Source organism: Monodelphis domestica, chromosome 8, assembly GCF_027887165.1.
Source record: "Monodelphis domestica isolate mMonDom1 chromosome 8, mMonDom1.pri, whole genome shotgun sequence".
Classification (NCBI taxonomy): Eukaryota; Metazoa; Chordata; class Mammalia; order Didelphimorphia; family Didelphidae; genus Monodelphis; species Monodelphis domestica.
Genome location: NC_077234.1, coordinates 92,053,804 through 92,081,353, shown reverse-complemented (window position 1 = coordinate 92,081,353; position 27,550 = coordinate 92,053,804). Strand labels below are relative to the sequence as shown.

At 37.7% G+C, this 27,550-nt stretch overlaps 1 protein-coding gene across 7 annotated transcripts in view; it reads left to right on the top strand.

Annotated features, from left to right (window-relative positions):
- The window catches only part of STRADB (STE20 related adaptor beta), a 31,642-nt gene extending 4,645 nt beyond the window's left edge, over positions 1-26,997 (top strand). For 3 of the 7 annotated variants that reach the window (XM_007501611.3, XM_007501609.3, XM_007501610.3), the window contains exons 2-14: positions 4,834-4,935; positions 5,949-6,042; positions 7,300-7,380; positions 12,465-12,567; positions 13,961-14,082; positions 14,595-14,703; positions 15,480-15,603; positions 21,417-21,588; positions 22,196-22,300; positions 22,829-23,073; positions 24,306-24,360; positions 25,659-25,701; positions 26,208-26,997. In XM_007501611.3, coding sequence (XP_007501673.1) covers positions 6,019-6,042; positions 7,300-7,380; positions 12,465-12,567; positions 13,961-14,082; positions 14,595-14,703; positions 15,480-15,603; positions 21,417-21,588; positions 22,196-22,300; positions 22,829-23,073; positions 24,306-24,360; positions 25,659-25,701; positions 26,208-26,302 — 1,278 coding nt within the window. In that variant the 5' untranslated portion in view covers positions 4,834-4,935; positions 5,949-6,018 and the 3' untranslated portion in view covers positions 26,303-26,997. Of the gene's footprint in view, positions 1-2,917; positions 3,066-4,833; positions 4,936-5,948; positions 6,043-7,299; positions 7,381-12,464; positions 12,568-13,960; positions 14,083-14,594; positions 14,704-15,479; positions 15,604-21,416; positions 21,589-22,195; positions 22,301-22,828; positions 23,074-24,305; positions 24,361-25,658; positions 25,702-26,207 lie in introns of all 7 variants that reach the window. The other 4 variants (XM_056807176.1, XM_001364620.5, XM_056807175.1 and 1 more) reach the window with 2 other exon arrangements.
- Positions 26,998-27,550: the final 553 nt, after the last annotated feature.

The window sequence follows — 27,550 nt, the reverse complement described above, 5'->3', positions numbered from 1 at the left end:
TATTTGTTGTCATTGATGGCAGTTACACAATTTTTAAAAATAACTATACCTTACTCTGAACACTCTGTCCTTATTCTGCTACTTTAGATGAGACATTTTACCCTTAGTGTCTTTATTTGTAAAATGAGGAAATTAAGCAATTTATCTCTCATATATCTCTCTAGCTATAAATCTTTTCAAATTCCATTGTAAAATTTATTAGCTATTTGACCCAGGTCACTTACATCTATTTGATTCTCAGTTTGCTCCTCTGTTAGATAGCAATAATAAATGCACTACCTACCTAATGTCACATTGTAGAAAGAAGGTGTTTAGTAAAATGAATGGGTTGAAATGTCACCTTAGTCACTTTTTTTCTAGATGAAATCATTATTACCTATATGACCTTGGACAAGTCACTTAACCTCAGTCTGTCTGAGTTTTCTCATCTATAAAATGAGGGGGATGGATTTGATGCCCTCAATAAAATCCTTGTGAAATAGGAGTAATATTGTTATTGAATATTAATAATAATAATAACATTTATCTAATGTCTTAAAGTTTACAAAGCACTATAGGTGGTATTTCATTTGGTCCTCATAAAGACATTGGGAAGTAGGTGCTGTTATTATTCTCATTTTACAGATGAGGAAATCAAGGCAGAGATTAAGTGACTTACCCAGGATCATACAGCTACTGAGTATCTGGGGTCAGATTTGAACCTCTGGTCCTCTGACTACAAGTCTAGGACTATTCCAGTCTGTATCACCTAGCTGGGTCATATACTTTCTATCATAAGACTGGATCAGAAATTAGGTGGTTGAAAAGCCAGTGTAGCAACTACCAGTCATGCCGCTTTAGTTATTTCAAAATGTTTTTATTCAATAATGATGTGTTCTAGAAGAAAAGCTGTTTACTTATCAGGGCCTCCCTTTTTAGCATAAGATCATCAAAAATAACAGATATGTAATTCACATCTTCATTTTGTCAACTAGTAGGTAATATGAAAGTGATTTTTTTTCTAGATGAAATCAGCCTCATTTGAAACTTTATTATTTTATCATAACCTTCAATACTGCTATATTTTGTTAAATTTAAGTCTCTGGCCTTAAAGTTAAAATCTGTTTCTGTCTCAGAAATTCAGACTTTACATTGGCTTTTAATTGAATGATAGTTTCTCCTCAATACTTTAACTACATCTGTGATCTCATGAACATGGGCACTTTTTCCAGTGATGGTAATTGTAGCTTCTCCAGGCCTCCTGTCCTATAAGTCCCTCTTTCCCTAATGAGCCTTCCCTCAGTTCACTTGGCCAAAATCAGTCACTCAGCTTATCTCACCCATCCACACACCTTCTTTTTTGGTTTGAAATCTCTTTCTTGACCCAATTCTGGCTTAATGAGATGTTGTAGCCTATTCAAGATCATTTTTTGCCTTCCCTTGACTTTTAGAGTGTCTTGAACTTGCATTCTTTAGAGATTAGGTGGAGTGTTTCATGACTTGAATTAGAACAATTTTGTTGGTAAATAGATGGGCCTTCCTTTAAGGGAGAAATTTTGCTTCATTAAAAGCACCTTCATAATTGTCCAAAGGTAATTTAGCTACTCAGTTCTGGACCCAACTCACTGTCCATGCACATTGTCTATCCAAGATTCCTTAGGTTGTCATCCAGGTGCATATCACAGTATAGACAATACCATTAATTCTCTGTAAGGTGCTGACCAGCAGCCCTTACAAGAAAGGAAAGATAGAAGATTGACCCTTGAGGGAAGGGCTGAAGCCTGAGGGGATGGATAAGAATGGAGGCAGACACCAGCGCAATATTAATAGTAAGCGAGCTACACCAATCGAGCCCCAGCTACCTAACTTCACAAGGACATGAGGCAGTTGGATAACCTTAAATCAACAACACGGGAGTCAGAAATGAGTATAGAGATCAGCTGAGAGAAAAGCCACTGATCCCTTAGAGCCAGTGCTCTAAGCACGGATCACTCTGGCTTGAGGATAGGAGATTAAGAAGGAAAGGTCTTTCACAGAGATAAAGGAAATTCCATGAGAAAACTGTTCTTGGCCAGAGGCCAAACTCCAGGAAGGACAGGGACAGGTGAAAGAGATAAAAAGGGGCTCGCTTTCTGTGAGCTGCTCATATTTATTGACATCGTGATGCAAAGGTAAGTAATACGTATTAATGAAGACACAGTGGATTGCCATTGGTTTAGGTGTAAATTACAAGGCAGAAGCGTGGATTGTCTCAGCCAGGTGAGCACAAAGAAACCTGAGTTCGCGCCTAAACCTTAGGAATGTTGGGATCAAAGGTCAGTGCCTTTCTTGCCATGCACAGGACTGAGTATGCGCTCTCCTAAGACAATCCTTACAGACTAATTATCTTCCTTGTGCATACATAGGTGTGGACTGGTACATTCTCCCACTTTTTTCTCTTATGGATAGTTAAGTAGAACCTTTTAACCTATCTAGGCTGAGATCTTTGGGTACTTTAAGATTTATTGTTCAGTCTAAGGCAAGAGTCAGTCTGGTAGTTCCTTGAAGGCAAGGGACAAAGGTAAATTTGGGGGTTCTGTAAGACAAGGTTATTATTATGTACATAGTAGGTGCTTAATAAATTGGAATCATGGATTGTATTGAATGGGAGATTTTAATTAACTCCAAATTAAGTATGAGCCAATAATGTAGTATGGCAAAAAAAAAAATACAATTTTAGGCTGTATCCAGGAGCTTGCCTTCTAATATTGGGAAAACTATATAATTGAAGATAAATTGCTGGGGTGCAGAGCATTTTAAAGAGCTCTGGAGAGGCTAGAACTGAGCTAAGAGAGACTATGTTTGAGGGAACTATGGCTGAGAATAAAAGGTTTGGGGGGAAATAGGAAAGCAGAGTTCATTTATTTAAGGATTTGTTTTTTTGTGACTCATCTTCCAGGATTCGAATCCAGCCTCAGGCACTGACTAGCAGAATGACCCAGGCCAAGTCACTAAACCCTCTTTTCCCAATTCCTCTTTTTTGGCAAACTAATTCAGCATCTTTGCCAGGAAAACTCTAAATGGGGTCACAGAATCTGACACTGAAAGTGAGTTAATATCACAGCAACTTGGCCTATAGGGGCAGAACAAGGGATAGTGGATAGGAATTGAGGAAAATTTCCTAACAACTGTCAACTTAGAAAAACACAGAACCACTAAAGTAGTCATAAAACCAAATCTTTAATCAGGAAAAGAGACAGATCCTTAATATTTGGCCACCACACAGAGAGCCCAGTGCTAAATATCACACAGAGTCAAAACTCTGGGGGCTCTGGGGATAGTGTCTCCAAGAAAACCACTGCCAAAGATGATTCTCCAAAGAACAATAGAATATAGGGATCTTATATACCCTTTTAGGGAACTAAAAACCAGGAAGTATGATTGATTGGCTTTACACTGGCTATAAGGAAATGAGAAGTCCAAGGCAGGATTATCAGGGAGAAGTTGCTGCTTTACAATGGATACTAAAGAAAGAGTCCAGCCAAGGGCTGGGCTACCTGGGAGAGGACTTTGAGACTGGAAGAAACTTCTAAGACAAAAGGGGTACTTAAGGTTTGATTATGTCTACCAGTCCTACCTAAACTGGGATCTGTAAGTAAGTTAAAGTTTATTGTTTAGCCAGAGGAGGGATCAGTCTGGGACTTCCCTCAAAGCAAGTTCCCAAGGGATAGGGGTAAACTTGGGGTTCCAGAAATACAGTTGACACATTGAAAGATATACAAGTGGCAGAGAAGTGCCTTAGGAGGGGATGGGTCACACCCTTTTCTTGAGATCTGTGAGCAATAGCTGGATTGCTGGAGAGGATTCCCAGTGGTTTATGCTGGTAGGACCTTCCCTCCCTTCATGATTCCATCATTGGCATTTAATTTTCTAGCTATAAATAAAGGCCTTTACTGGATGCAAAGGGGCACTAACAACAAAACATCAGTTGAGGAAAAAAAAAATCAGACCATATGGTTCAACTTTTTATTTTGGAAGATTGACCTACTGGTGTTAGTGCTTACCTAATTGGGACTGATTCTTGGCCCCTTAGTCTGCCCACTTGCACTCTGATCCATACAGTTTATATTCTTTCAAATATTCATAAGACCACTGATAGATCAGGAGTCCTTTAAGACCTAACATGGTTTTTTAGATCAAACTTTGCTAAGATGAGACTGTAACATGTACTGGAAAGTCTCTTTAAGTACAGAGGCAGAAAACCTGAGTTTGAGTTTTGACTCCACCCCCAAATTCCTGTATAAGGTTAGGTGAGTTTTCATCCTTCTTGGACCTCCTGGGGCCATGTTGGTTAATGCATGGTACCTCTGCATGGAGGGGGCTGCTCCCTTCCCCCTCTCCACCTGCACCTGAGGACATACCCTGCCCCTCTCCCCAGAAGCCCAGGGCAAGCAATTACTCCATTCTTTGGGATAATTGGGGTGGGGGGGCGGACCTACCGGCAGTTTGAGGGTGCAGTTTGGGCACATGATCTCTAAAAGGTGTGCCAACAGTGTCTTAGGGCATTCATCTATAATCTAAAGGAGTTACATTGAATTATTTCTAAGGTCTCCTTCAGAGCCTGAATTCTCTAGTTCACAATGACTGTGTTCTGTCCAGGGAAGCAAATATTAAATAACTACTATATGGGTACCTATCATAATGAATACAGATCTAGATAGAGCAGGAAGGAATTTCAAGCTATCTAGTCCCTACCCTTCTCCTCCTCTCTGTGTTATAGATAAGGAAATGGAAACTCGGGTAGGTATGGAGTAGCAACAGGTATGGAAATGGCTATGTTTATTGAAAACTTTTTTTCATTTTCATTTTACACAGATATCACAAGTGCCTTCAACCTTTTTTGAAAATTTCTGAAGATGAAATGACTAAAAAGCTCTGCCTTGGAACCAATGTTTAGTATTAATTCTAAGATAGAAGGTAAGAGTTTTAATAATAACTTAAAAATGATCTAGATATTGTAGATGATATTGGTAAATGAAAAAATGTTTATGGTGGCAAAGGTAGAATGTTTCGACTTCATTTTTCAAAATCTGAATCTAAAAATACTGGTTTTCTTTTAGTTCTTTTTGGATCAGAGGACAAGTATTTTATCTTTTACATCATGGATGTGGAAATTTCAGTTTCTTGTTTTAGGAATTTTTATCAATTTTACCATTTCTGCTAGATCAAAGATGATTAGGAATTTTCTCAATATATAGTTTTCTGTCAGAAAATACAAAAAAAAAAATAGGAATTTGGTTTACTGAGAACCTTTCCTGACTGTTAGGGAAAAAAAAATAATTGTATTCATGAATTTCTGTTACATAGGATCATAAGATAATAGGTTTAGAGCAAGAAAGGACCTTTAGAGGACATCAAATCCTGGCCCTCTGATTTCACAGATTAGAAATTGAAGCCCAGAGAGGCTGAATGATTTACCCAGGGTCATACAACCAGTAAGTATTTTAGGTAAAATTTGAACCCAGGTTTTCCTGATTCTGGAAAAGAAAAAAAAAACAAAAACCCACGAATATATTTTTCCCAAAAATGGAAAAAATATCCTTGTAGTTGTATTTCCATATATGACATGATCACAGTTTGATATGAAAATATAGCCCATGAAGAACCTACACTAATCTTAACTACCCTTAATATTTGATTGCATTATCCTACCATAATTTAACAAGCTGCTAGCCAACATCACAAATTGGGTGTCTTTTGCTACAGATAAATTAGATTTCCTTTACAAACAGTTAAAGATAAATATCATAAACTATTTCCAGATACTTGTAGTGTCAGAGGATTTAGAACTGGGAGTGGGAGGAGTATCCCATAAGTTTCCTAGTCTAACACCCTCTTTTACAAACAAGGAAACAGGCCCAAAAAGGTTGTATTTCTACCTAAAGTAGAAAAATATAAATGTAAGCATAATTTCTTTGTTTTGTCAACAGAAGAGTTCTGCTTCCTGTGAAAGGAAATGAAGATAAAATTGAAATCCTTAATTATAAATTAGATGGATTTATGTTATTTTCAATGTCTCTTCTGGTAAGTTTTCATTTACTTTGGATTTTATTTTGTGCCTTTCATAGTTCCTAACCAACCACTGCCATGTCAGATAGATGTGCTGATCTTAAGATAAGTAGGGTTAGAGTAGATAAGACTCATTTTAATTATGATATTAATTTTAGCAATTTTAAATAGTTGCTATCAAAATGTTTGAAAACAGTGTCCTTAAACATCTTATGACTATGATTGTCAATACCACCGTTAAATACACAAAATTTTCTTTGCACTAGTTGGTTGTTTCTTCCATCTTCAGCTTAGCATAGCTCAAAACCCACATATTCATAATCTATGACTAGTTAAGTGAATAAGGCATTCTTATAAGGTATATCATGCAGCAAGAGAGAAGAAAATGGGTTCTGGGATGAAGTAAACAGTATAGTGAGTAGATCCTTTTGGAAAAACAAAACAAAACAAAGAGCCCCTCTCCATAGTTCAAGTGAAATCTTAAGCAGTGAATGAGAATTTATGAATCACAGAGGACAAAAGGCATAAGTTGAAGGAGGATGTAAATTACAGACCTTCTGCTAAAATAATTTAAAATTTGCTTCAAATTATAATGTATTAATGAGGGTATATACCTGTCTGAGAGGCAATGAGGTGGTCTAGGAGATAGAGTGCTGGACCTGGAATTAGGAAGATCTGAACTCAGTTCTCACCTCAGATGCTTACTAATTTGTGTGACTAGGCAGGTGATTTAAACTATCTATCTCAGTTTCTTCATCTGTAAAATGGGAATATTGATAAACACCTGACCCCCAACATTATTGTAAGAATAAACCTTAAAGTGCTCTATAAATACTAGTTGTTATTATCATAGAAGCCAAAGTGATTCAAGATGAAAAAGGAGATTATATAGTTATGGGTAGGGTAGTAAACTAAAAAAATACAGACTACTTTAGAATAAAAAAGCAGAAAAATATCTAGCTAAACAGCTCAATTCACTCTAAATGGAATAGAGCAGATGATAAAAGAGATGTGAAATATAACATGGAACATGTAGTCTAGAAAAGAGTAGATAAGGCTTAAGAAATCTAGTCAAAATAATGGCAGTTTCTTTTGCTTACCTAGTTCCACTTCCTACCTTCATTTCTGGGTTTATATTTAGTTGCCCCAGGCATTCATGGCAGAGCTCACTCATGTTCCTATTACATATCTAGCCAGTATATTTTTCTGCAGTCATATTATTTCCCTCCCTCTCTACTCCACCATTTATTCATGTAATTTTATTTTTTTAAGGATTGTTTCTGTACTTCACGAACACAAGTTGAATCAATCAGGACTGAAAAACAATCTGAAACCAGCATCCACCAATCCTTGGTAAGAATAATTATTTCTATTGTTATTATTAAAATAAATTATTTATGTATTTCAATCTAAAAGCATACTTATGATATTCTCTTTCCTTAATTTTTAATTTACAGATTTATCAAGGTAATGAAAAATGTCACAGAAGTGTCTTCTTTACTACTAGAATGAATTTAATTATATAGGGACTGATTACCAACAGGTTGTTTAATATAGGTTGGTTTTTTTTTCTCTCTGTGGCTTGCTCATCTTTTTTTTCCCAATATTAGTCTTATTAATCTGTATTACTTTATGATAATTTACAATATAATTTATATTCATATGGACCTTTCCCTTCCATTTTCATTATATCTATTAGCTATATTCAGCATCTTCTATGACAAATTTCATCTGCTCTGCACACTGTCCATACTCTTATTAAATGTGAAACATGGAGAATTATGCACTTGTCATTGCATCTTCCTCATTTCTAATTGCAAAGCCAGCCTAGAGAAGATACTATACAAATGCAATATCATTTGACTCTTCCAGGAGTTTGTACAGGATGCCTTGTTCATGTGAGTTATTGTAGAGCAGGAAGCTGCATAGAATGTGTGGAAAAGTCCTGTCACTCCCTGACTCATGACTGAAGAAGGCATGCTATCTTATGTCTTTTATAAGAACAATATTATAGCAGAATCCTCACTTCTTTTGCAGATCTGTAGCTGGGTCTTTGAAATAACACTATATAGTTTTAAGCATATGGCCTATTTTGATGGAGTGGGTAGAGGAGGAGGTGAAATTTAAATATAAACTGCTTTTTGATATCTGATGATAACTCTGTATTGTCCTTTCCATATGGCTTAGCTGTGGTCCCAGAGAGATTCAATTAATTCAGTTAATGAATTCTCCTGATAGTGTTTTTGTCCAGCTCAGGTTTCTTTTCTATGAGGATATCATGGAAGTTTCCAGGTGCCTTTCTAAAATCAAGAAAATAGGAATAGCCCATCAACTAATTTCATTATTTGGCCCATGTCCAAAATTTATATTCTAAGTGCTTTTTGCATTTGGTCTTTAGAGTTATTAGAAAAGATAGTACAAGAGGATTAGTTCTGATCCATTGAATGATCTAGGGAGACAGTTTCCCCAACTCCAGAATATTCATTACCACCCAACCTCTTGAGCCTTGGGGTACTGAAGGAAATAGAATGCCTGGAGGGTATTTTTATCTCTCAGAAACCCGGTGACAAGTGCTCACTCCACATGTTGATATCTGCTGTGTATGCCTCTTCACTGCCAACTTGTTATGAAGCTAAGGAGCCGGCACTAAGGTTGACGTCAAGCGAGCCCCAGGACCCCAGTCTCCAGCTTCAGAGTCATAAATTATCTGGAGAGAATCATATAGACACAGGCAGTGGAGAGCCTGGGCCAAAAGGGACTTACCTACACATCATAGAAATCCCTCAGAGTTCCTGGAGCTCAGGACAATCAATGTAGTAGAGTTTTCCAAGGACACCATGCCTGGCTGGGAGAGAACCCAATGCTTATTTCACAAGAGGTTGTATACTGAGACTCCTGACTTCACAAGATCATCAGTGTCTAGCTGGAAAGGTCCTTAGAGGCCATCTGTTCAAGTCTTTCATTTTTCTAATGAGAAAATGAAACTCAGAGAGGTTTAAATGACTTGTACCAGGTCATACAAGTGCCAAGTGGTAGAGTTGGAATTCAAATCAAGGTTGTCTTACTTTAAGTTCCATGGTTTTTTTCACTGAACATCACCAGATGGTTGTGAGGAATATTCTTTACCAGCCTTGAATAGCAAGAGAGATAGAAGACTGACCTTGTAGCCAGGAAAACCTGGGTTCAAGATCCTCCTTGTAGATATACTGACTTTATTCCCCTGGACAATTAATTCAATATCTCAGTGCCCCTGTGGAATTCTTTAGGATTAGAAGTTGTATAACTACATTGGTAGAAGGTATTTCATCATTTGGAGTTCTGTACACTAACCATAGGTCCAGGAGAAGGTGGGACTGGGTGGTAGGTGTGGGAATGGAGAACATTGAGAGAAGGTGACCATGGTGTAAAGAAGGCACTTCAGAGTTTGCAGTGAAGGAAGAGATGGTGGAGGAAAGCTGGCAAAGAGAGAATGAAAAATGAAGGATCGGGGGCAGCTGGGTGGCTCAGTGAATTGAGAGCCAGGCCTAGAGATGGGAGGTCCTAGGTTCAAATCTGGCCTCAGACACTTCCCAGCTGTGTGACCCTGGGCAAGTCACTTGACCCCCATTGCCTAGCCCTTACCACTGTTCTGCCTTGGAGACAATACACAGTATTGACTCCAAGACAGAAGGTAAGGGTTTAAAAAAAAATGAAGGATAAAAGGAGGATCTCCCAGTGGATGTCCTAAATGTTTTTAGTAAAATATAAGGTGAGGTCCTTATTTTGAGAGGCTGGTGGAGGGTTGCCATGGAGGCTTGAAGCTTTAAAGACAAGAAGGTTTGAATAGTCACTGTGATGAGATGGATTGGGGATATGAGGATTACTTTCAGCTGTTCTTATCATACATTTTTTTAAAATGAGGAAAAATAGTGGGCAGCTGGGTGGCTCAGTGGATTGAGAGCCAGGCCTAGAGACAGGAGGTCCTGGGTTCAAATTTGGCTTGGCTATTTTTTTCCCTTCACTTGACTCATCACCTATTTTCTTCCCCATTCTCACCCCTCAAAATATAACATTTAAACCTCTTGAACAGGTAATAAAATCTACTAACACATTTTTCATTCCTTCATAAGATATACTTATATTCTTTGTTAGGATCCTATCTTTTTTATTTTTTTATTTTGAGACATTATATATATATATATATATTTTTTTTTTTTTCCAAGAAAAACCCCCTCACCTTCTATCTTAGAATTAGTACTAAGTATAAGTTCCAAGGCAGAAAGGGGTAAGGGTTAGGCAATTGGTGACTTGCCCAGGTTCACACAACTTTTTTTCCCCAAAAAAAACTTCTCAGTTTTTTACTTTTTTACAGTTGTTTACTTTAAAGAACCCAGATTAATGAAATTACAACATGTTGTAAAGATGAGACTTATACTTCATGTTTATGCACATAGCACTGAGTCAGGGACCTCCTCTCTCCCTGAACCACCTACCTGCCCCTTACTTCATTGAAAAAATATTCAGAGTCAAGTCCCTGTTACCTTCTCAAAATCTTTCTTTTTTCTTTGCTCATCTTTCTTGATCTCGCTGTGATATTTAATCACCTCTCTGACTTGCTACCTTTCTCTTCCTTGGATTCCATGATAGTGTATTCTCCTGGTTCTTTTTCTACCCCTCTGACTACTTCTTGTCCTCCATTAACCTCTTGTGACATCTACCAAGATGCACTCCTTGCCTCTGTTCTCATTTGTTATACCTCCTTCCTTAGTGATCTCTTCCATTCTGATAGATTTGGTTAATGTCTCTTTACTCATGATTCCAAAATCTCTCCCTCCCCCTAACCTCTCCTCAGAGGTCTGGGCCCAAATTTTCAGTTGCCTCTCTGTCATCTCCCCTTTGACATTCTACTAATATCAGGTTGAACTTCTGCAATATTGAACTCATTATCTTATCTTCTAAACCTGCCCATTTCTTTAATTTCTCTGTTTCTGTTGATAGCATCTTTCCAGTGGCCCAGATTTATAATCTGTCATCTTTGACTCTACTCTCTTATTCAGTTCTCTCAATCCCCAAACCAGTTAGTTAGTTACCAAGTTATATCATTTCAATGTCTCTTAGTCCATCTCATCCTTTCTACTACAACTCTTCTAGTTTAGGCCCTCATCCTTTTATTCACCTAAACTATTGCAATATCCTTTCAGTTAATTTTTTTTCCTTCAGTCAATCCTCTTTCCAGTTCATCCTGAGCATAAGAATGGTGTAGTTATTCTTAAGGTAGTGCCCTGATTGTGCTACTCCTTTATTCAAAAGCCTTCAGTGCCTTGCCATTGCCCATTAAACATCAACTCCTGGCTCTGGCATCCTAACCCACTCCCCAAACTCTGACTCTAACCTACTTGTTGAATCTTATCTCGTACTGTTACCCCTCAAATAGTCTTCATTTTAGCCAAACTGGATTATTCTCCATCCTGCCCTCCCCCATTCCAGTTTGCAGAGACCTCTTCTCTCCTTGAAGGTCTCAGTTAGATAGACCCTCCTTTGCCCCCCTCTTCTTCCATGAAGCATTCTCTGACCCTCCCCTTCTGCCAAGGAAAAGTGCTCTCACTCTCCCTAAAACTTCTTATAGCACTGCCTGAATACCTCCTTTGTGTTGAGCTTAAGTTCTCTTATATCATCATTATTTCTGGAGAAGACTTGACAGAATAAATGCTGAAGAATTGAATTCTGATCTTTGGGAAGATTAGAAAAAAATCCATTTCCCCAAGGTTGTCTGTTTCCTACTCTAGACTTAAAAATCTTCATGATTTTCCTTATAGTTGTTTATTCTCCTATGAACTCATAGATGTGTGTGGGGATGGAGGGCTTGTTTAGCCTTCGCTGATAACTTGACACATACTAGATACAAATTCAAGGAAGATTCTATCTTCCCTGGTTATCTGAGTCTGATATTTATGTCTAACAATGCTTGCTGACTTTGTGTTTTTTTAACTTTTACCTTCTGTCTTAGAATTAACACTAAGTATTAGTTCCAAGGCAGAAGAGCAGTAAGAGCTAAGCAATGGGGGTTAAGTGACTTGCCCAGGGTCACACAACCAGAAAGTGTCTGAGGTCAGATTTGAACCCAGGACCTCCCATTTCTGGGCCTGGTGTGGCAATTCTTTTGAAGTCTGGAGTATCTAATGTCAACTGACAACCTTTGGTTTCCTCTGGAAATAGTTTTTTGTAAATTGAAAAGAACTATTCCTCTCTAATGTGTTGACTTCCTAACCTTTGTTGATAGTTATTGATTTATAGAAAGCTGATAGCTTCCTACTCTTTCAGAATACACTTAGAGTACTTTTACTCTGAAGCCAAATTCTTTATGCCTTATATAATCAAATGTGTGTTTTAATACACCTCAATGACATAAATAAAGAACCAAATCAGTTTATCATTTTTTAAAAATCTTTTTTGTTTAGGTAGATGAGCCAACCTTCTCTTGGATACCTTCCTCTCCTGGAAGCAGGGAAACACCATTATGCTCTTCCAATGTTTCTCACTATGAACTCCAAGTAGAAATAGGTAATAATCTTCAATCTCAGTGAATTTATCTATTCAATTGTTAAGGAGAATGTATTGAGTGCCTGCTAGGCATTATTCATTACACTTGATGCCTAGGGAGACACAAAGATGAAAATGGGGGTGTGTTAATTAAGAAATATACATAGTAAAGCATCCAGATAAATTTGAGAGGTGAAAAGTGCTAACAGAGTTCAAAGGCAGAAGGTATCATGGAAGACTTCATAGAACATGTAGCATTTTAAGCTGAACTTTAAGTAATGGCTGTAATTTCTGCAGTTAGGGCTGTAGAGGGGAGTTGTAAAGAATAGTACACAATGATTAAAAAAACCAAAATAATAATGATTTGGCAGGAGCATAGGTTATATGAAAGGAAATAGTATAAGATATGTTTGAAAAAAGAGGAGCCATGTTTTAAATGCAACTGTGGCACAGTAAATAGAGCTAGTCCCAAAGCCAGGAAGACCTAGTCAAATTACATGCTGGCTGGCTGACAATGATCCAGTCACTTTAACTTCTCAGTATTTTGGGCAGCTCCAGTATTATAAATTATAGAGCAGTTGTCATTCTGCAGTCACTAAGATTTCCCCTTAGCAGGTTAATCCTTCCCTAAAACACAGGAAAACATATTTTCTACTTTTAGGATGTCACCTAAGAAACAACTATTTTTATGGCAAAAACTGTATTCAGCATATTTTATTTTTGCATCACAATCTTTTCCAAATATACTCTTCCTTTTTTCCTAACCAGTAAGCCTTCTCTTTTTCTTTTTTTTAAACTCTTACTTTCTGGCTTAGAATTGATATTAAGTATTGGTTCCAAGGCAGAAGAGTAATAAAGTCTAGGTAATTGAGGTAAAGGACTTAAACAGGTCAAACAGCTAGAAGTGTCTGAAGCCAGATTTGAACCCAGATTTGAACCCAGGATCACCTGTCTCTAGCTCTGGCTTTCTATACCTTGAACCATCTAGCTGCCCCCAAGCCTTCCCTTTTAACAATGACTAAAAAGAAAAAGAAAAAAAAAGAAAAGAAAAAACCAATACAGTGACCTGATCTGAAAGAATATATAATATTTTATATCTGTAGTATCCTACCTCCATAATGAAGAAAGATATCTTTTCTTCATTTTTCTCAGAACTCCAGTATTTTTTTGACAAATCATTAAGGAATTGGTCCACAAAAGTTTCTCATTTTGAATCATATGTCATTTGAGTTTGACAATGTAATCTGCAGCAAAGAATTTTTTTAGTTGTCAGGTGAAGCAGGGGAAGTAGACCTTAGCAATTTTAGATGAGGTCATTTGATCAAGAGTGTTAAAGGAAATGGGCTTTAGAAAACACCTTATAATTTTTTCATTAAATGAATTTCAAAACCTCAGTTATTATATATGATTACAGGAAAAGGATTTGACAATTTAACTTCGGTCTACCTCGCACGGCATACTCCCAGTGGAACATTAGTAACTATAAAAATTACAGACCTGGAAAATTGCTCTGAAGAACATTTGGAGGCTTTGCAGGTAAAACACCAAATTTCAAGGCTGATACACTTATCATATCATATCATATCATATACACATATCATAAGGTCTAAAGAGATCATTACAAGTAACCTTTTTTTTTTTGATGGGGGGGAAGTGTTCAGACCAGTGATTTGTAGTTTTGAGAACTCCAACTGAGGAAAGTCCCATTTCCTTGAGCTTTCCAACTTATAGTCTGGTCATCAAGTGGTTGATTAATTTGCCCAAGTTCACCTAGCCATTATGTGTCAGAGGAAGGATAGGAATCCAGGTTTTCCCAAGTTCTTGTACTCACACTAAGTACAAGTACAAATTATGTATAAGAAAATAATAAAAACAAAAAGTGGAGTGTTTCTTACTTGTCAGCAAAACTATATTGAGTATCAGTAAATTTTTAATAGTATTCTACTATGGGAATGGGATCATTTCTCTTACAGAACCATTAATAGTAAACTTTCCAAATTTTAAATTCTTTGTATCTTTTTTGTCTTATTTCTTATTTAATCTCCTAGAAAGAAGTGATACTCTCTCACTTTTTCCGGCACCCAAACATTACAACATACTGGACAGTGTTCACAACTGGCAGCTGGCTTTGGGTTATTTCTCCATTTATGGCTTATGGTAAGGATAGTGAGATGAGAGAACCAAAGATGGCATTAGTGACACCCAACTCTTTTAATTATTTAAGAGTAAGAAGCATTTTGTAGTTGTGACTTTTGTTGTTCAGTTGTTTTTCAGTTATGTCCAACTCTTTATGTTCCCATTTGGGGTTTTCTTGGCAAATATACTGGAGTGGTTTACCATTTCCTTCTCCAGCTCATTTTACAGATAACAAAACTAAAGCAAATAGCACTAAGTGATTTGCCCAGGGTCACATAGCTAGTAAGCATCTGAGGCCAGATTTGAACTTAGGAAAATGAGTCTTCCTGACCCTAGGCCTAGCACTCTATCCATTGTGCCACGTAACTGCCCCATTTATGATTTAGCATGTACTCTTTTGTAGTCACAATGGAGTTGGCCTTTTTTGTTTGTTTGATACCCATAATGTCTCTTCATCTTTACTAGATCCTTTGAACAAAAATGCTTTATTAGGGAGAATTAGGTTGAAATCTAGTCAGAAACTATAGAGGTTTTTCTTTTTCTTTAAAGAGGGCTAAAATTCTATATTGGCTCTGGACAAAAGAATCATACCCTTTTCCAATAATGTTGATTGTTTGCCTGCTCATTCACTGGTATATCAGTAATAAAAGATTATTCAAAAATAAAAATAATTTTACTTTGAGTAGGAAGATCTGGGTCCCGAAGAATAGCAAAGCTTTTTATGGCTGATATGAAAGAAAAAAAAAACCCACTTTCAAATGTTGACCTAAATAAAGATCTGGGGGGGCTTCTTTCAGGTTCTGCAAGCCAACTCTTGAGGACTCACTTTCCTGAAGGAATGAGTGAAACTTTAATAGGAAACATTCTCTTCGGAGCAGTGAGAGGGTTAAACTATCTGCACCAAAATGGCTGTATTCACAGGTATTTTTACTCATTTGTATTTTACAGAAAACTTAGGAGATAAACCACTAGTAAAGCCTTTTGGATGGAGAAAATGAGAATAGAAAGGAGGGGCTGGAGACCAGGTAAATGGGAAAAGGGGGAGGAAGGGATCCAAAGATGCAATGGATGATCAATATATTGATATATGGATGGTTCTCTATTTTATACTAAAACCTATGCATTGAGTGCTACTGTAGCTTTTCCCCTAAGGAGATCAAATAAAGAGAAGAAAGATCTATTTGATAAAAAATATGTATAGCAGCTGGTTTTTGATGGTACAGAATTGGGAGCTAGTGGAGGATACCCATCATTGGGTAAAGGCTAAATAATTTATTACATGTGAATTTAATGGAACATTATTGTTCTATACAAAACAATGAAGAAATGGTTTGATAAAAACCTGGGAAGACTTGTATGAACTGAAGCAAAGTGAAGTGAGCAAGATTAGAAGAATTTACACAGTAAAAGCAATATTGTAAAGATAATCAACTTTGAAAAATTTAATAACACTGTGATATATAAATTTACCCCCATTTGTTTCTTTTCCCATTTCTTTTAATATTAACCTCTTTTTTAGCTCATTTTATGTATATATATATATGTACATATGTATATGTAGTTATGCATGCATATATCTATATACCTATTTCTGTCTTGTCCTTTCATCCTATACATTTTGTCACTGTTCCCTCTAAGTGTAATCCTTCTAGCTGCCCAGGTGATAACAACAGTTTTTAAGAGTTATCAATGACCTCTTTTCTTATAGGGATACATAACATTTTAACTTATTGAATCTCTTAAAAAAAGGGGGAAGGGTTGTTTGTTTTGTTTTGTTTTCCTTTTTCCCCGCTTTTTTTAATTACCTTTTGATGATTCTCTTGAGTACTGTGCTTGGGCATCGAATTTTCTGTTCAGGTCTGGTCTTTTCTTTACAAATTCTTGAAATTCTTTTATTTTGTTGAATGAGCATACTTTCCCCTGTAAGAATATAGTCAGTTTTGCTGGGTAATTGATTCTTGGTTGTAGACCTAGTTCCCTTGCTTTCTGGAATATCATATTCCATGCCTTTCGGTTTTTCAGTGTGGATATAGCCAGATCCTGCGTTATTCTCACTGTGGTTCTGTGGTATCTGAATGACTTTTTCTTGGCAGCTTGAAATATCTTTTCTTTGGTCTGATAGTTCTTGAGTTTGGCTATAACATTTCTGGGTGTTGTCATTTGGGGATTAAGAACAGGAGGTGATCTGTGGATTCTTTCAATCTCCACTTTTCCCTCTTGTTGCAGAATATCAGGGCAGTTTTCCTGAATAATTTCCTGTAGTATTATGTCCAGGCTTTTTCTTTTGTTATGGTCTTTTGGTAGACTAATGATTCTTAAATTGTCTCTCCTTGAACAATTTTCTAAATCCTCTGTTTTGTGATTGAGATGCTTCATATTTTCCTCAATTTTTTTCATTCTTTTGGTTTTGTTTTATTGTGTCCTGCTGCCTTGTGAGGTCACTTGATTCTAGTTTTTGTATTCTGGTTCTTAAAGACTGGATTTCATCCCTGGATTTTTGGTCATCCTTCTCCTTCTGGTCTGATTTTCTTTGGAGGTCAGCTTTCATTCTCTTTACCTCATTTCTCATCTCCTTTGCCTCATCTTTCATCTCCTGGCCTGATTTCAGTAAAATAAAGGAGTTGGATCTGATGCTTCCCAAGGACCTTGTCAGTATGAAATTCTATAATCCTACTAGATTAGATAAGGAATAATATTGCATATGGAAACAATACAGGCCTTTGAAGAAATCTACAAAACAGAATGGATAAACATGGTGGAGAACTGTAGGAAGAGAAGCAAAGAATTGTAATGTATTAGATGTTCTATTTGACTAAAAGGAGGAAATAGATGATATACTCTTATGAAGATCTGATATTTATTGTAAGGCGATCCTTAAAATGTCCAGATATCTGCTAGTGTGCTATTCTAAATGCAAAATGACTAAAAAATTCTTTTTTGGGGAGAGTTGATCATTTTTTCTTCAAAAGACAGCAAGAGCAGTATAGGGAACAACAGTGCTGAAATGAACTCTAGATTTTGAGAATAGATTTCAGAGAGTCGAATGGAAGGAAAGAAAGACTCCAGTAACCTAAATTATATTTGAGAAAGGTCTAGATGGGTGATCCATTTTCAAGAACAATAGTCTGGTGAAAAACAAGTGATTCTGTAGCCTATGGAAAGGAGAAATGACCGATATAGTTTTATATCAACCAACTTAGATTTTTAAAAGATATGGTCAGAATATAAAAGCCAGGTTATAACTGAAGACTGCCATAAAAGAATAGCAGTGTAAGATCATGCCAAGAGGACAAAAGCCAGTGCCAACAGGAATCAGGCCATGGAAAGGGGGAAGATCAAAGATAAACTAAGACTATACTTAGGAGTGGATGAGATGGTGATAACAAAGCAAAGAAGAGGAAGAAGAAGACAGAAGTACTCGATTATTATTTTCCTTCTGCTTTTTCTGCCTTTGAGAATGTGCTTCAGACTGGGAAATAAATATTTTAAAACTGGTTAAAGAGAATTTAAGTTCAAGTTGAATAAGAAGGTGGAGAGAGTACCTTGCTGCCTTAAATAAATTCAACTCAACAGCCCCATACAAACAATAGTTCTCCTTTTCTCCCAGTCAGTAAACTCCAGTGTCTCCCTGTCACCTCCAGGATAAAATATGCTTGGAACCTTTGATAACAGGCCTCCCTCTGCCTCTGCCACACTCACCTTTCCAGTCTTTTTATACCTTACAATTGTATTCTGTAATTTAGGGTCACTGGCCCCTCATTATTCCCCAACAGCACATCCCATATCCTGACTTCAGGCTTTTGCAGTAGCCCATCCTCACCATGCCTGGAACACTCTTACATATTTCCAGGGTTTTAATAGTGTAGATTTCAAAGAGTTTCAAAGGAATATTGAGATGGAATTGAATATTTTAAAATTCTGTTAGAGAAGTGAGCCCAGGAAAGACAGGAAACTCCCAGGAATGAAATTCTGAAGACATAAAAAGAAATATTCCTGGTGAGGAAGTAAAATAAAGGGCTAAGGTGGTATCTGTGGAAATCACCAACCAATGTGGACTTTAAAAAAAATTACATGGGGGCAGCTGGGTAGCTCAGTGGATTGAGAGCCAGGCCTAGAGACAGGAGGTTCTAGGTTCAAATCTGGCCTCAGACACTTCCTAGCTGTGTGACCCTGGGCAAGTCACTTGACCCCCATTGCCTAGCCCTTATCACTCTTCTTCCTTGGAGCCAATACATAGTATTGACTCCAAGACAGAAGGTAAGGGTTTATTTAAAAAAAAATTACAGAAGATGGGAGGAAAGAAAGAGAATAATAAAAAGATTCCAGGTGTGTGGCACAGACTATAAACACTGGGATGAGTGTCAGGAGCGCTTCAGCAGTGAATACTAAGACAAAGAAAGCTGGAACCAAAGGGACATGTTTTCAAAGCATTATTGGGGGAGAGAAAGGGATCAGAGAAGGGACTAGCACCATTTTTGGTGAAGGCAGAGCATGCATGCCAAAGGGGGAGCACTTCCTCCCTCTGTTTTCTGGGGTAATAATGTGGGAGGCTCACAGGCAGCTTGAAGGTGTAGTTTGGGCACGTGATCTCTAAAAGTTTTTCCAGTGCTGGCCTAGGACTTTTATTGTTTGGGTTGGATGGGATATTAGGCCACAAAGAGAAGGTAAGAATGCTCAACTTCCTTGGCTTTTGTTTTCTCTGCCAAAAAAAGACTGGCAAACATGGCCAATGGGGAATTGATACCCAAGATAAGTAGGAATAAAGTTGCAAGAAGTCATATCCAATAACAGAATCAGAGTGACTGAGAATCACTCTTCTCTCCTCATTGGGTTTTCAGGACACTGTTCTTTCTTGGTTCTTAGATGTATTCCATATTACACCCCTTAATGTGAAAGTACCTATGGCTCTGTGCTGGCCCTTTTGTATTCTTGGTAGATACTGACTGGGTGATCGCATTACTTCCTATGGACTTAATTACGTGTATGCCGATGACTCACAGATTTATATATCCAGCCTTTTTCTTTCTCCTCAACTCTACCTGGACATCTCCAGCTGCCTGTATTTCTGGCTGTGTCTTTGAAACAACTTGTATAAAATTAAACTCATCAATTTTCACTCCCCCAAAATATCTCCCTTCAATGCTTCCTTATTTCTTTCATCAGTCCTTAAAGTCACCCTGGTGAACAATCCTGAGTTTACCCTTTTAAGTCTCACTCTTCCTCACTCCACATAGGCAAGCGTTTTCCAAACCTTGTCCTTTCTGCCTCTATAATATCTTTTGTATTTTTTTACTTCTCTATTTTCATAGCCTCAACTCCAGTTCAGGCCCTCATCGTTTTTTTTAATTTAAAAATATTTTATTTTCCCAATTACATGTATTAATAATTTTCAGCATATATTTTCCAAAATTGTAGGATCCAAATTGTCTCCCTCCTCCCTCTCAGAGATGGTAAGCGAATTGATCTGGATTATATCTGTATTATTACATAAAACATCCTTCCATTCAGGGATGTTTTGCCTAGAATACTGTAATCACCTTTTAATTGGCCCCCTTGCCCCTCATTTCTAATTCATCCTTTCTATAGCTTCCAGAGAGATTGTCCTAAACCACTGGTCTGACCTTGGTCTTCCTCTACTGTTTGGTAAACCACAGGGCTTGTAGCCTCTAGGATTAAATAGGAGCTTCTCTATTAGCTTTGAAAGACCTTCCCAACCTGACCCCAAGCTACCTTCCCAACCTTTTTAAATTTTAAAGTCATCCTCACTTCACTTTATGGTCCATCCAAATTACATGACACCCTATCTCCTATCTCCAGGCCTTTGCACTGGTTTTCCCCCATTCCTGGAATGGCCTAATTCCTCACCTCTGCCTCTTAGAATCCTTCTTGGTTTCCTTCAAAACACCACTCAAATGGTATTTTCTTATATGAAGCTCTTCCTGACTTCCTAACTGATAATACCCATCTCCCAACCCCAAAAAATTATCTTGTATTTATTTTGTATATACTTATTTACCTACATATTATCTCCAGGTAAAATGTAAGGTCCTCGAGGGTAGGAATTGTTTCATTTTTGTTTTTTGTATCTCTAGTGCCTTACATAGTGCCTAAGCATTTAATAAATGGTTTTTTGATTGATTTATCTGTTAAGGAAAGGTTTTATACAAGATGATCTTCTTTGACTTAGAAAAGAGGGGGCTTTAATTACATGTAAAAATTGTAATATTTTGTTTTGAAACTCAATTGCCACAAATACTATTTTATTTAGGCACAGACTTTTTTTTATTCTTTTTTTTCCCTAAAGTATTTTCACTAATATCCTAAACAGCCAAAGCAGTAATTTTACTTCACTTTTTGGTTTTATAAAAATTTATCAATTTCAAACTTTTTGCTTTGAATATATGTGACTTTTTTAATATACTAAGTGGAAGATTTAGAAATAATTTGTCATTTATGTTTGTAGCATCATAATACAATTTCCTATAGACTTTAATTTCTCAGCACATATAAGTAACTTTTACTGACTAATATGTAATTTCCTGGAGAATTAAGTATTTAACAATATCAGTTTTGATTGGAGCTTTTATCCACATAATCACTGTGGATAAATTAGCAAAAATATAAACTAGAATCCAAATAAGAGGTACTTTTAAAATTATATTTAAGATATAGTAACTGCTTTTTATTCTCTGTGGCAATTTCTTTATATTTAATGTTGATGCAATTTGTTCTAGGAGTATTAAAGCCAGTCACATCTTGATTTCTGGAGATGGCCTTGTATCTCTTTCTGGTCTGTCCCGTCTCTACAGCTTGGTTAACCACGGTCAAAGATCCAAGGCTGTGTATGATTTTCCCCAGTTCAGTACATCAGTTCATCCATGGCTGAGCCCAGAACTTCTAAGACAGGTCAGCAATAACTACTTCACATTCACTATCCATGTTTCTTTTAATATCTTAGTTTGTACAGAGGAAAATTATACTCTTGTAAACTAGATCAGCTGCCATTTTTCCTTTTTAAAAAGTAGTTGTATTATATAATAATGTTTTTAAATCTTGTCATTTAATCATTTTCATTGGTGTCTGATTCTTTATGACTTTGTTTTGTTTTTTTTGTTTGTTTTTAGCAAAGATACTGGAGTGATTTTGTCATTTCCTTCCCTGGCTCATTTGATAGATGAGAAAGCTGAGGCAAACAGGGTTAAGTGACTTGCCCAGGGTCACACAGCTGGGAAGTGCCTGGGGCCAGATTTGAACCTAGGACCCATCTCTAGGCCTGGCTCTTAATCCACTAAGCTACCCAGCTGCCCCCTGTTTTTTTGTTTGTTTGTTTGTTTTGTTTTGTTTTTTAATGAAATATCCTTAAAATATTTTATATTATCACTTGAGTATACTCTGATTCAACAAAGCTTTATTTTTATGTGTTTTTGTTTTATCTTTTTTTTTTACTTTTTCTTATAGATAATACATTTAGTTATTCCTAAATTATTGACTTCATGTTCCTTTTGTTCTACAGGATCTGTATGGTTATAATGTGAAGTCAGATATTTACAGTGTTGGCATTACAGCATGTGAATTAGCCAATGGGCATGTACCTTTCCAAGACATGCACCGTACACAGGTAAACATTATTAAACTCTTTTCAAAACTACTCTTTCTTCATGAGATGCCCTCTGCTCCAGATAATTTCTGTTACGTATATTTTTTTAAGTAGCCCAAGTTTGGGGTATCTGTCCATTGAGCCATGGCTAAACAAATTGTGGTACATGATTGTAATGGAATATTACTACACCATAAGAAATGATGATCAGATTTTTTAAAAAAACTTAGAACTACAAGAGAGATTGAAGAGTGAAATGAGTAGAGCCAAGAGAACATTAAATACAGCTACAGATTTAATATTTGAAGAGTAACTTGAGAATGTTCACCTCCAGAGAATGTATTGACAGGTGGAAACATGAAAAAATCAGGATATTTTGCCAGATGATATTTTCTGTGGTCTAAGAAAGAGAGAGAGGGGAGCTGAATAATGAAGGAAGGAAGGGAGGAGAAACAAAAAAATAGCCTAAGGCTGATTCTGCAATTCCACAGAAATGAAACTGCTTATTTGTAAAGAATTTTACCCAAGTGAATATTTTCTTTTTCCTAGATGCTATTACAAAAACTGAAAGGTTCTCCCTCCTGCCTATTAGAGAGAAACGCATCCCTTCAAGCAGAATCCAGGTCAAAAAACTCTCGCTCTGGTGTAGACTCTGGAATTGGAGAAAGTGTGCTGGTTTCTAGCCTCACACACACTGTGACTAGTGACAGACTGCAGACTCCATCCTCAAAAACTTTTTCTCCTGCTTTCCAAAGTTTGGTTGAATTATGTTTGCAACAAGACCCTGAAAAAAGGTAATAATGATTGCATCTAAAAGTTAGAGAAAAGATCCTGGTTTTACCTAAATCTGGATAGTCTTGCCTTTCAGAAGAGCTTAGATTCCTTATTCTGAGAAGACCAAATTTTTGATTTAATTAAATATAAATTTTTGTATCTAAGCAATCAGAATTCTAGTATAGACACAAAACCTTTTGAAACCAAATCATTGTCCAGCTACTGGACTAGGAGGCATAGAACCCGAGTTCAAGCTCAGGCTTTGCTACTTAGCAGCTATATGTGACCTGAAGCCGATCACTTCCCTTCACTAACACCTCAGTTTCCTCAGTTGTAAAATGGAGATAATTAAGTCTGCCTGCCAGTTTCCTTCCCCAGGTGACTTGTAATAAAGGGGGAAGAATTTGTTAAAGTGTTTTGAAGGAATACAAGGTGTTCTGTAATGATGATGGTGGTGTTATTCATTTATTTTTTTTACTAACATAATCACAATTCCAGAAGGGCAGGTGGGGGGGTGGTGGACTATATCTTTTCATTGTCATTTTTTAATCCCTGAGTTTCATGTTTAAATCTAATGTTATTTGGAAATTAAAGTAATAAGCCCTTGGAGAGATCTCCTTTCAGTTTCATTCTTCCACTTCCCCACCCACTCTCATCCTTCGTGGCTGGAAGAATCCCTGACACCCCAGGAGATACTGAGAATTCCTCCAGCTGATGTCAGGGCTTCACCGAGGTAACTTGCTGGGTCTCCATAGCTCTAGGATCTAAGCTTCAAATATTTGAAGAGATGATTAGACTCTGGAGGAAAGAGCCACACTCAGAGAAATTCATGATTTATTGAAACGAGAATGCCAGTCCACTAATTTACAATGGGAATAGAATTCCCAAATAGACTCATGTCTGTGTTTGCCTTGGCTGCTGTGGTCTCCCTTGAAGACAAAGTTATCCTCACATTAAATGATGAGTCAACATTGGGTCCTTGGTGAATGGCCACCAAGATGGCATTAGTCAGCCTGGTGCGGCCTCATTACCCCTAGAGGGCTGATACTTTCGAAGGAAACCAGGATGCTCGTGTTATTGTTCCGAGGACCCTCTCCTCTAGGCAAGACGGTTTTCACAGCTACAGGCTCCTTTCCCAGTTTTATTAGTCAGTTACTGCAATGCAGGAACTTTTGTCATTGCAGGACTTTCACATGATAGTCTTCAAGTTGGCGCCTTTCTTATTAGGTAGATTCTCTTCTCTCTCCAATAGGACATTTAGAAAGCACCCGAATAGTAGCAGCAGACTCTCCCTGGCATCCCTTTGGGTAGGTTTCCTCTTCAAATGGCAAATCTCTTCTGTTTTATGCTTTTTATTCTGTTCTCCTCTTTTGCAGTTTCAGTTACCACCTCCTCCAGCAATGACTCCCAATTTGTGTCTCTGGCCCAGACCTCCCCCTGGATCCTCACACTCCTTGTCTCAAAGCAAATCTCTACTTTTTCCCCAGACTGGCTCCCTTGCACACTCTCATGTGTCTGAGAAGGATCCCGGGCACCCGCGTCCCGAGGCTCCTGCTCTCGCCCCCTTGCCCTAAAAATCCCAGAACAATTCCCATTTTTCATCCCCTTCCACAGTCATTGCCCTCATTCAGAACCTCCTCCCCTCCCAGGCCCCTAGAGGAGCCTCTTATGCATTTCCTGACCTCCCCCAGATACCAGAATGGTATTTGCAGAAGCCCGTGAGCGCCATTGACATCCCCCACAACAAGTCGAAAACCTCCCAGGCCAGCAGCAACATGTATGTGCAAAGTGCACACACGTGTGTGTATGTGCACAAGGCACTGCCTGCCCTGGGAGGACCTGTCCAAGGTCACCTAGCGAGGAAGAGTCTGAGGCGGGATTGAACTTAGCTTTTCCTACTCTAAATTCAGCAGTTTATGCCTGGTGCTGCCCAGCAGCATTGGGGGCAGGAATCCTGGAGATACCCAGGCCCTCCGTGTTCTGTATATGTGACTAACTTGGCTGCTTTTTCCCCTATTTTGGCCTCAAAGGCAAGAAGATTCAGGCAGGTCATTGCCTTTCTGAGCCTCAGTTTCCTCATCTGTAAAATGAAAACCATCTCGTAGGCCCCTTCCAGCACTCTACCCTCAGGCCCTGTGATTCTCTGAGGCCAGGAAGGCTGTGACTGCCTCTGCTCCTGAGCTTGCTACAGACCAGCTTTAGGGAGAAAAAGCTGTATTTGTGCCAATGTGGATTTTTCTTCTCTTGAAATCATATAGTGATTTAAAAAAAATTTTTTTTTAACTCTTACCTTTTATCTTAAAATCAATCCCAAGTATTGGTTCCAAAGCAGAAGAGCAGTAAGAAATGGGCAGTGAAGGTTGTGACATGCTCGAGGTCACATAGCTAGGAAGTGTCTACAGCTGGATTTGAACTCAGGACTTGCATCTCTAGGCCTGGCTCTCAATCCCACTGAGCCACTTGCTTCCCCTACCCTCACCCCCCAAAGATTTTTTTTTAACCTAGAAAACTTTAGTTCTAAATATTGATGTTTTTTATACTCAGAATTCATGTCTTACTGAAAGCTTCATCCCTTTTTACTAATTATTTTTTTTCTCTCTTCCAGACCGTCAGCAAGCACTTTGCTCTCTCATGCTTTTTTCAGACAGGTGAGTTGGTTTATTGGTAGAGATGGCATCATAAACAATCAATGAGTGCAGAAGGGCAAGAACAAGTTAATGCTATTAAATAATCTTTGGCTTGACCATTCAAGTTTATTAAAAAGTTTTTGCTGGGTATTGAAGTTACAGGGGGGAAAAGGCACACACCTATACATATACACAAATTACAGTCATGTATGTGTATCTTCAAATAACATTTAGTGCCTTTTTAAGCACTTACTGACCAAAATAGAATTTCTCTTAAGTAGGAGAGTCTTGAAACCGTTGAGACCCAAGTTATCCTGGGAACTCGTGCTTCTGTGTCGCTCTGGCACATTCCTTCCTCCCATATTAGAATACCAGAATCGAAGCAGTTTTGGTGTCAATGCCATTAAATAGTTTGTAAAATCATTGTGCAGGCAAAAAAATTGCATTGTTATTTCTGACAGAATTTCTTCTATATTCTGACAACTATTTGTACCAAATAGTTTTTTTTTTTTTGCTCTTTTTAACAGATAAAAGAACAAACCCAGGATTCAATACTTTCATTGCTGCCTCCGACCTATGGCAAATGGCCAGTGGCAGTGCCCCCAGTATCCACCTGGACTGAGCCTAACTGTAATCTTCGTGATGAAGAAGATGGAGGCTGGGAATTCTAGAGATGCCAAATCTCTCTTATGTCCTATTTACTTGACCTCTTTGCTGCTTTTTCTCTACATTGTCTAAGTACATGTGCCAGAGCCATACTTGAAAATACAGTTGTTGCACTGGAAATTACTTTTGAACCACTCTTTCCAAAGGGGGCACTGCTCTAGCATCCTTTCCAAATGGCTCGAAGTGCTATCACGAGTCCTGGAAACTTCGGAAGCAGGAATTCGGTTGCTTTCTCATGCCCTTTTAGTTATGTATTTTGTTCACACTGTGATTAATTCCTCTCAATCTCCCAACATAGCATTGGTCTGTTTCCTCCTGTTCTTGGCTCCTTGGTTCTCTCCAACGACACGGTTTTCTGCTGGTCTCTCGAGCCTTTTGGCCTCCTGGTGCAGAACTAGTGGCCAATCCATCTCGGCACAAAGCGATTTTAAGTAGAAGGGGAAATGTTTATATTTTTTCATTGTCTCCTGATAACTATTCTATATCAATCTGAGCCTGACATTAAACGATTCACTTATATTTATATAAACAAATATGCAGTTTATTTCTTTTTCCAACAGCTAATTAATTATACTTTTTTATCTTTGCAAATTATAAGGCTTCCATCTGTGGGCCCTGAATAAATTTATTGAATTGAGTTTATGCCTTCAACTTGGGTTTCCCTTTGTATATGTTCCAGGTTTAACACACATTAAGAGGAGCCTTTACATAAACTGCTAGATTTGTTTAAAAGATAAACGGTAAAAATAATGGACACTTACATAGCATTGTTCTTACTCTCTGAGGTGCTTATAGTCTCTAGAGCAGGGGCTCTGAGTCTCATCTATGGATTTGTTTTAAAACTGTTTCAGTAACTATTTCAGTTGGTTTCCCTTGTGGTATTCCTATTATTTTATGTATTTAAAACCTCCTGGACTTCCATGGGTCTGGGTCTGGATCTGGGACTGACACCCAAGGGATCCATGACAGCAGAACAGTCAGCAATCCTCAAGTTCTATTGAAGATAAGGGTTTGGGTTTTTTAATGGACATAATTTAAGTGTATTTATCATAATAAATATGTCCTGTCTCGTTCATGAATGGGTCAGGAAAAACAGGGTTAGGAAAAAGCTTCCCAGGACTCCTTTTTTCCATAGGAACCTCATTGCCTCAAGAGCTACGAGCTCCACAGTGACTGCAATGAGAGCTGGGCACAGCCAGACGCT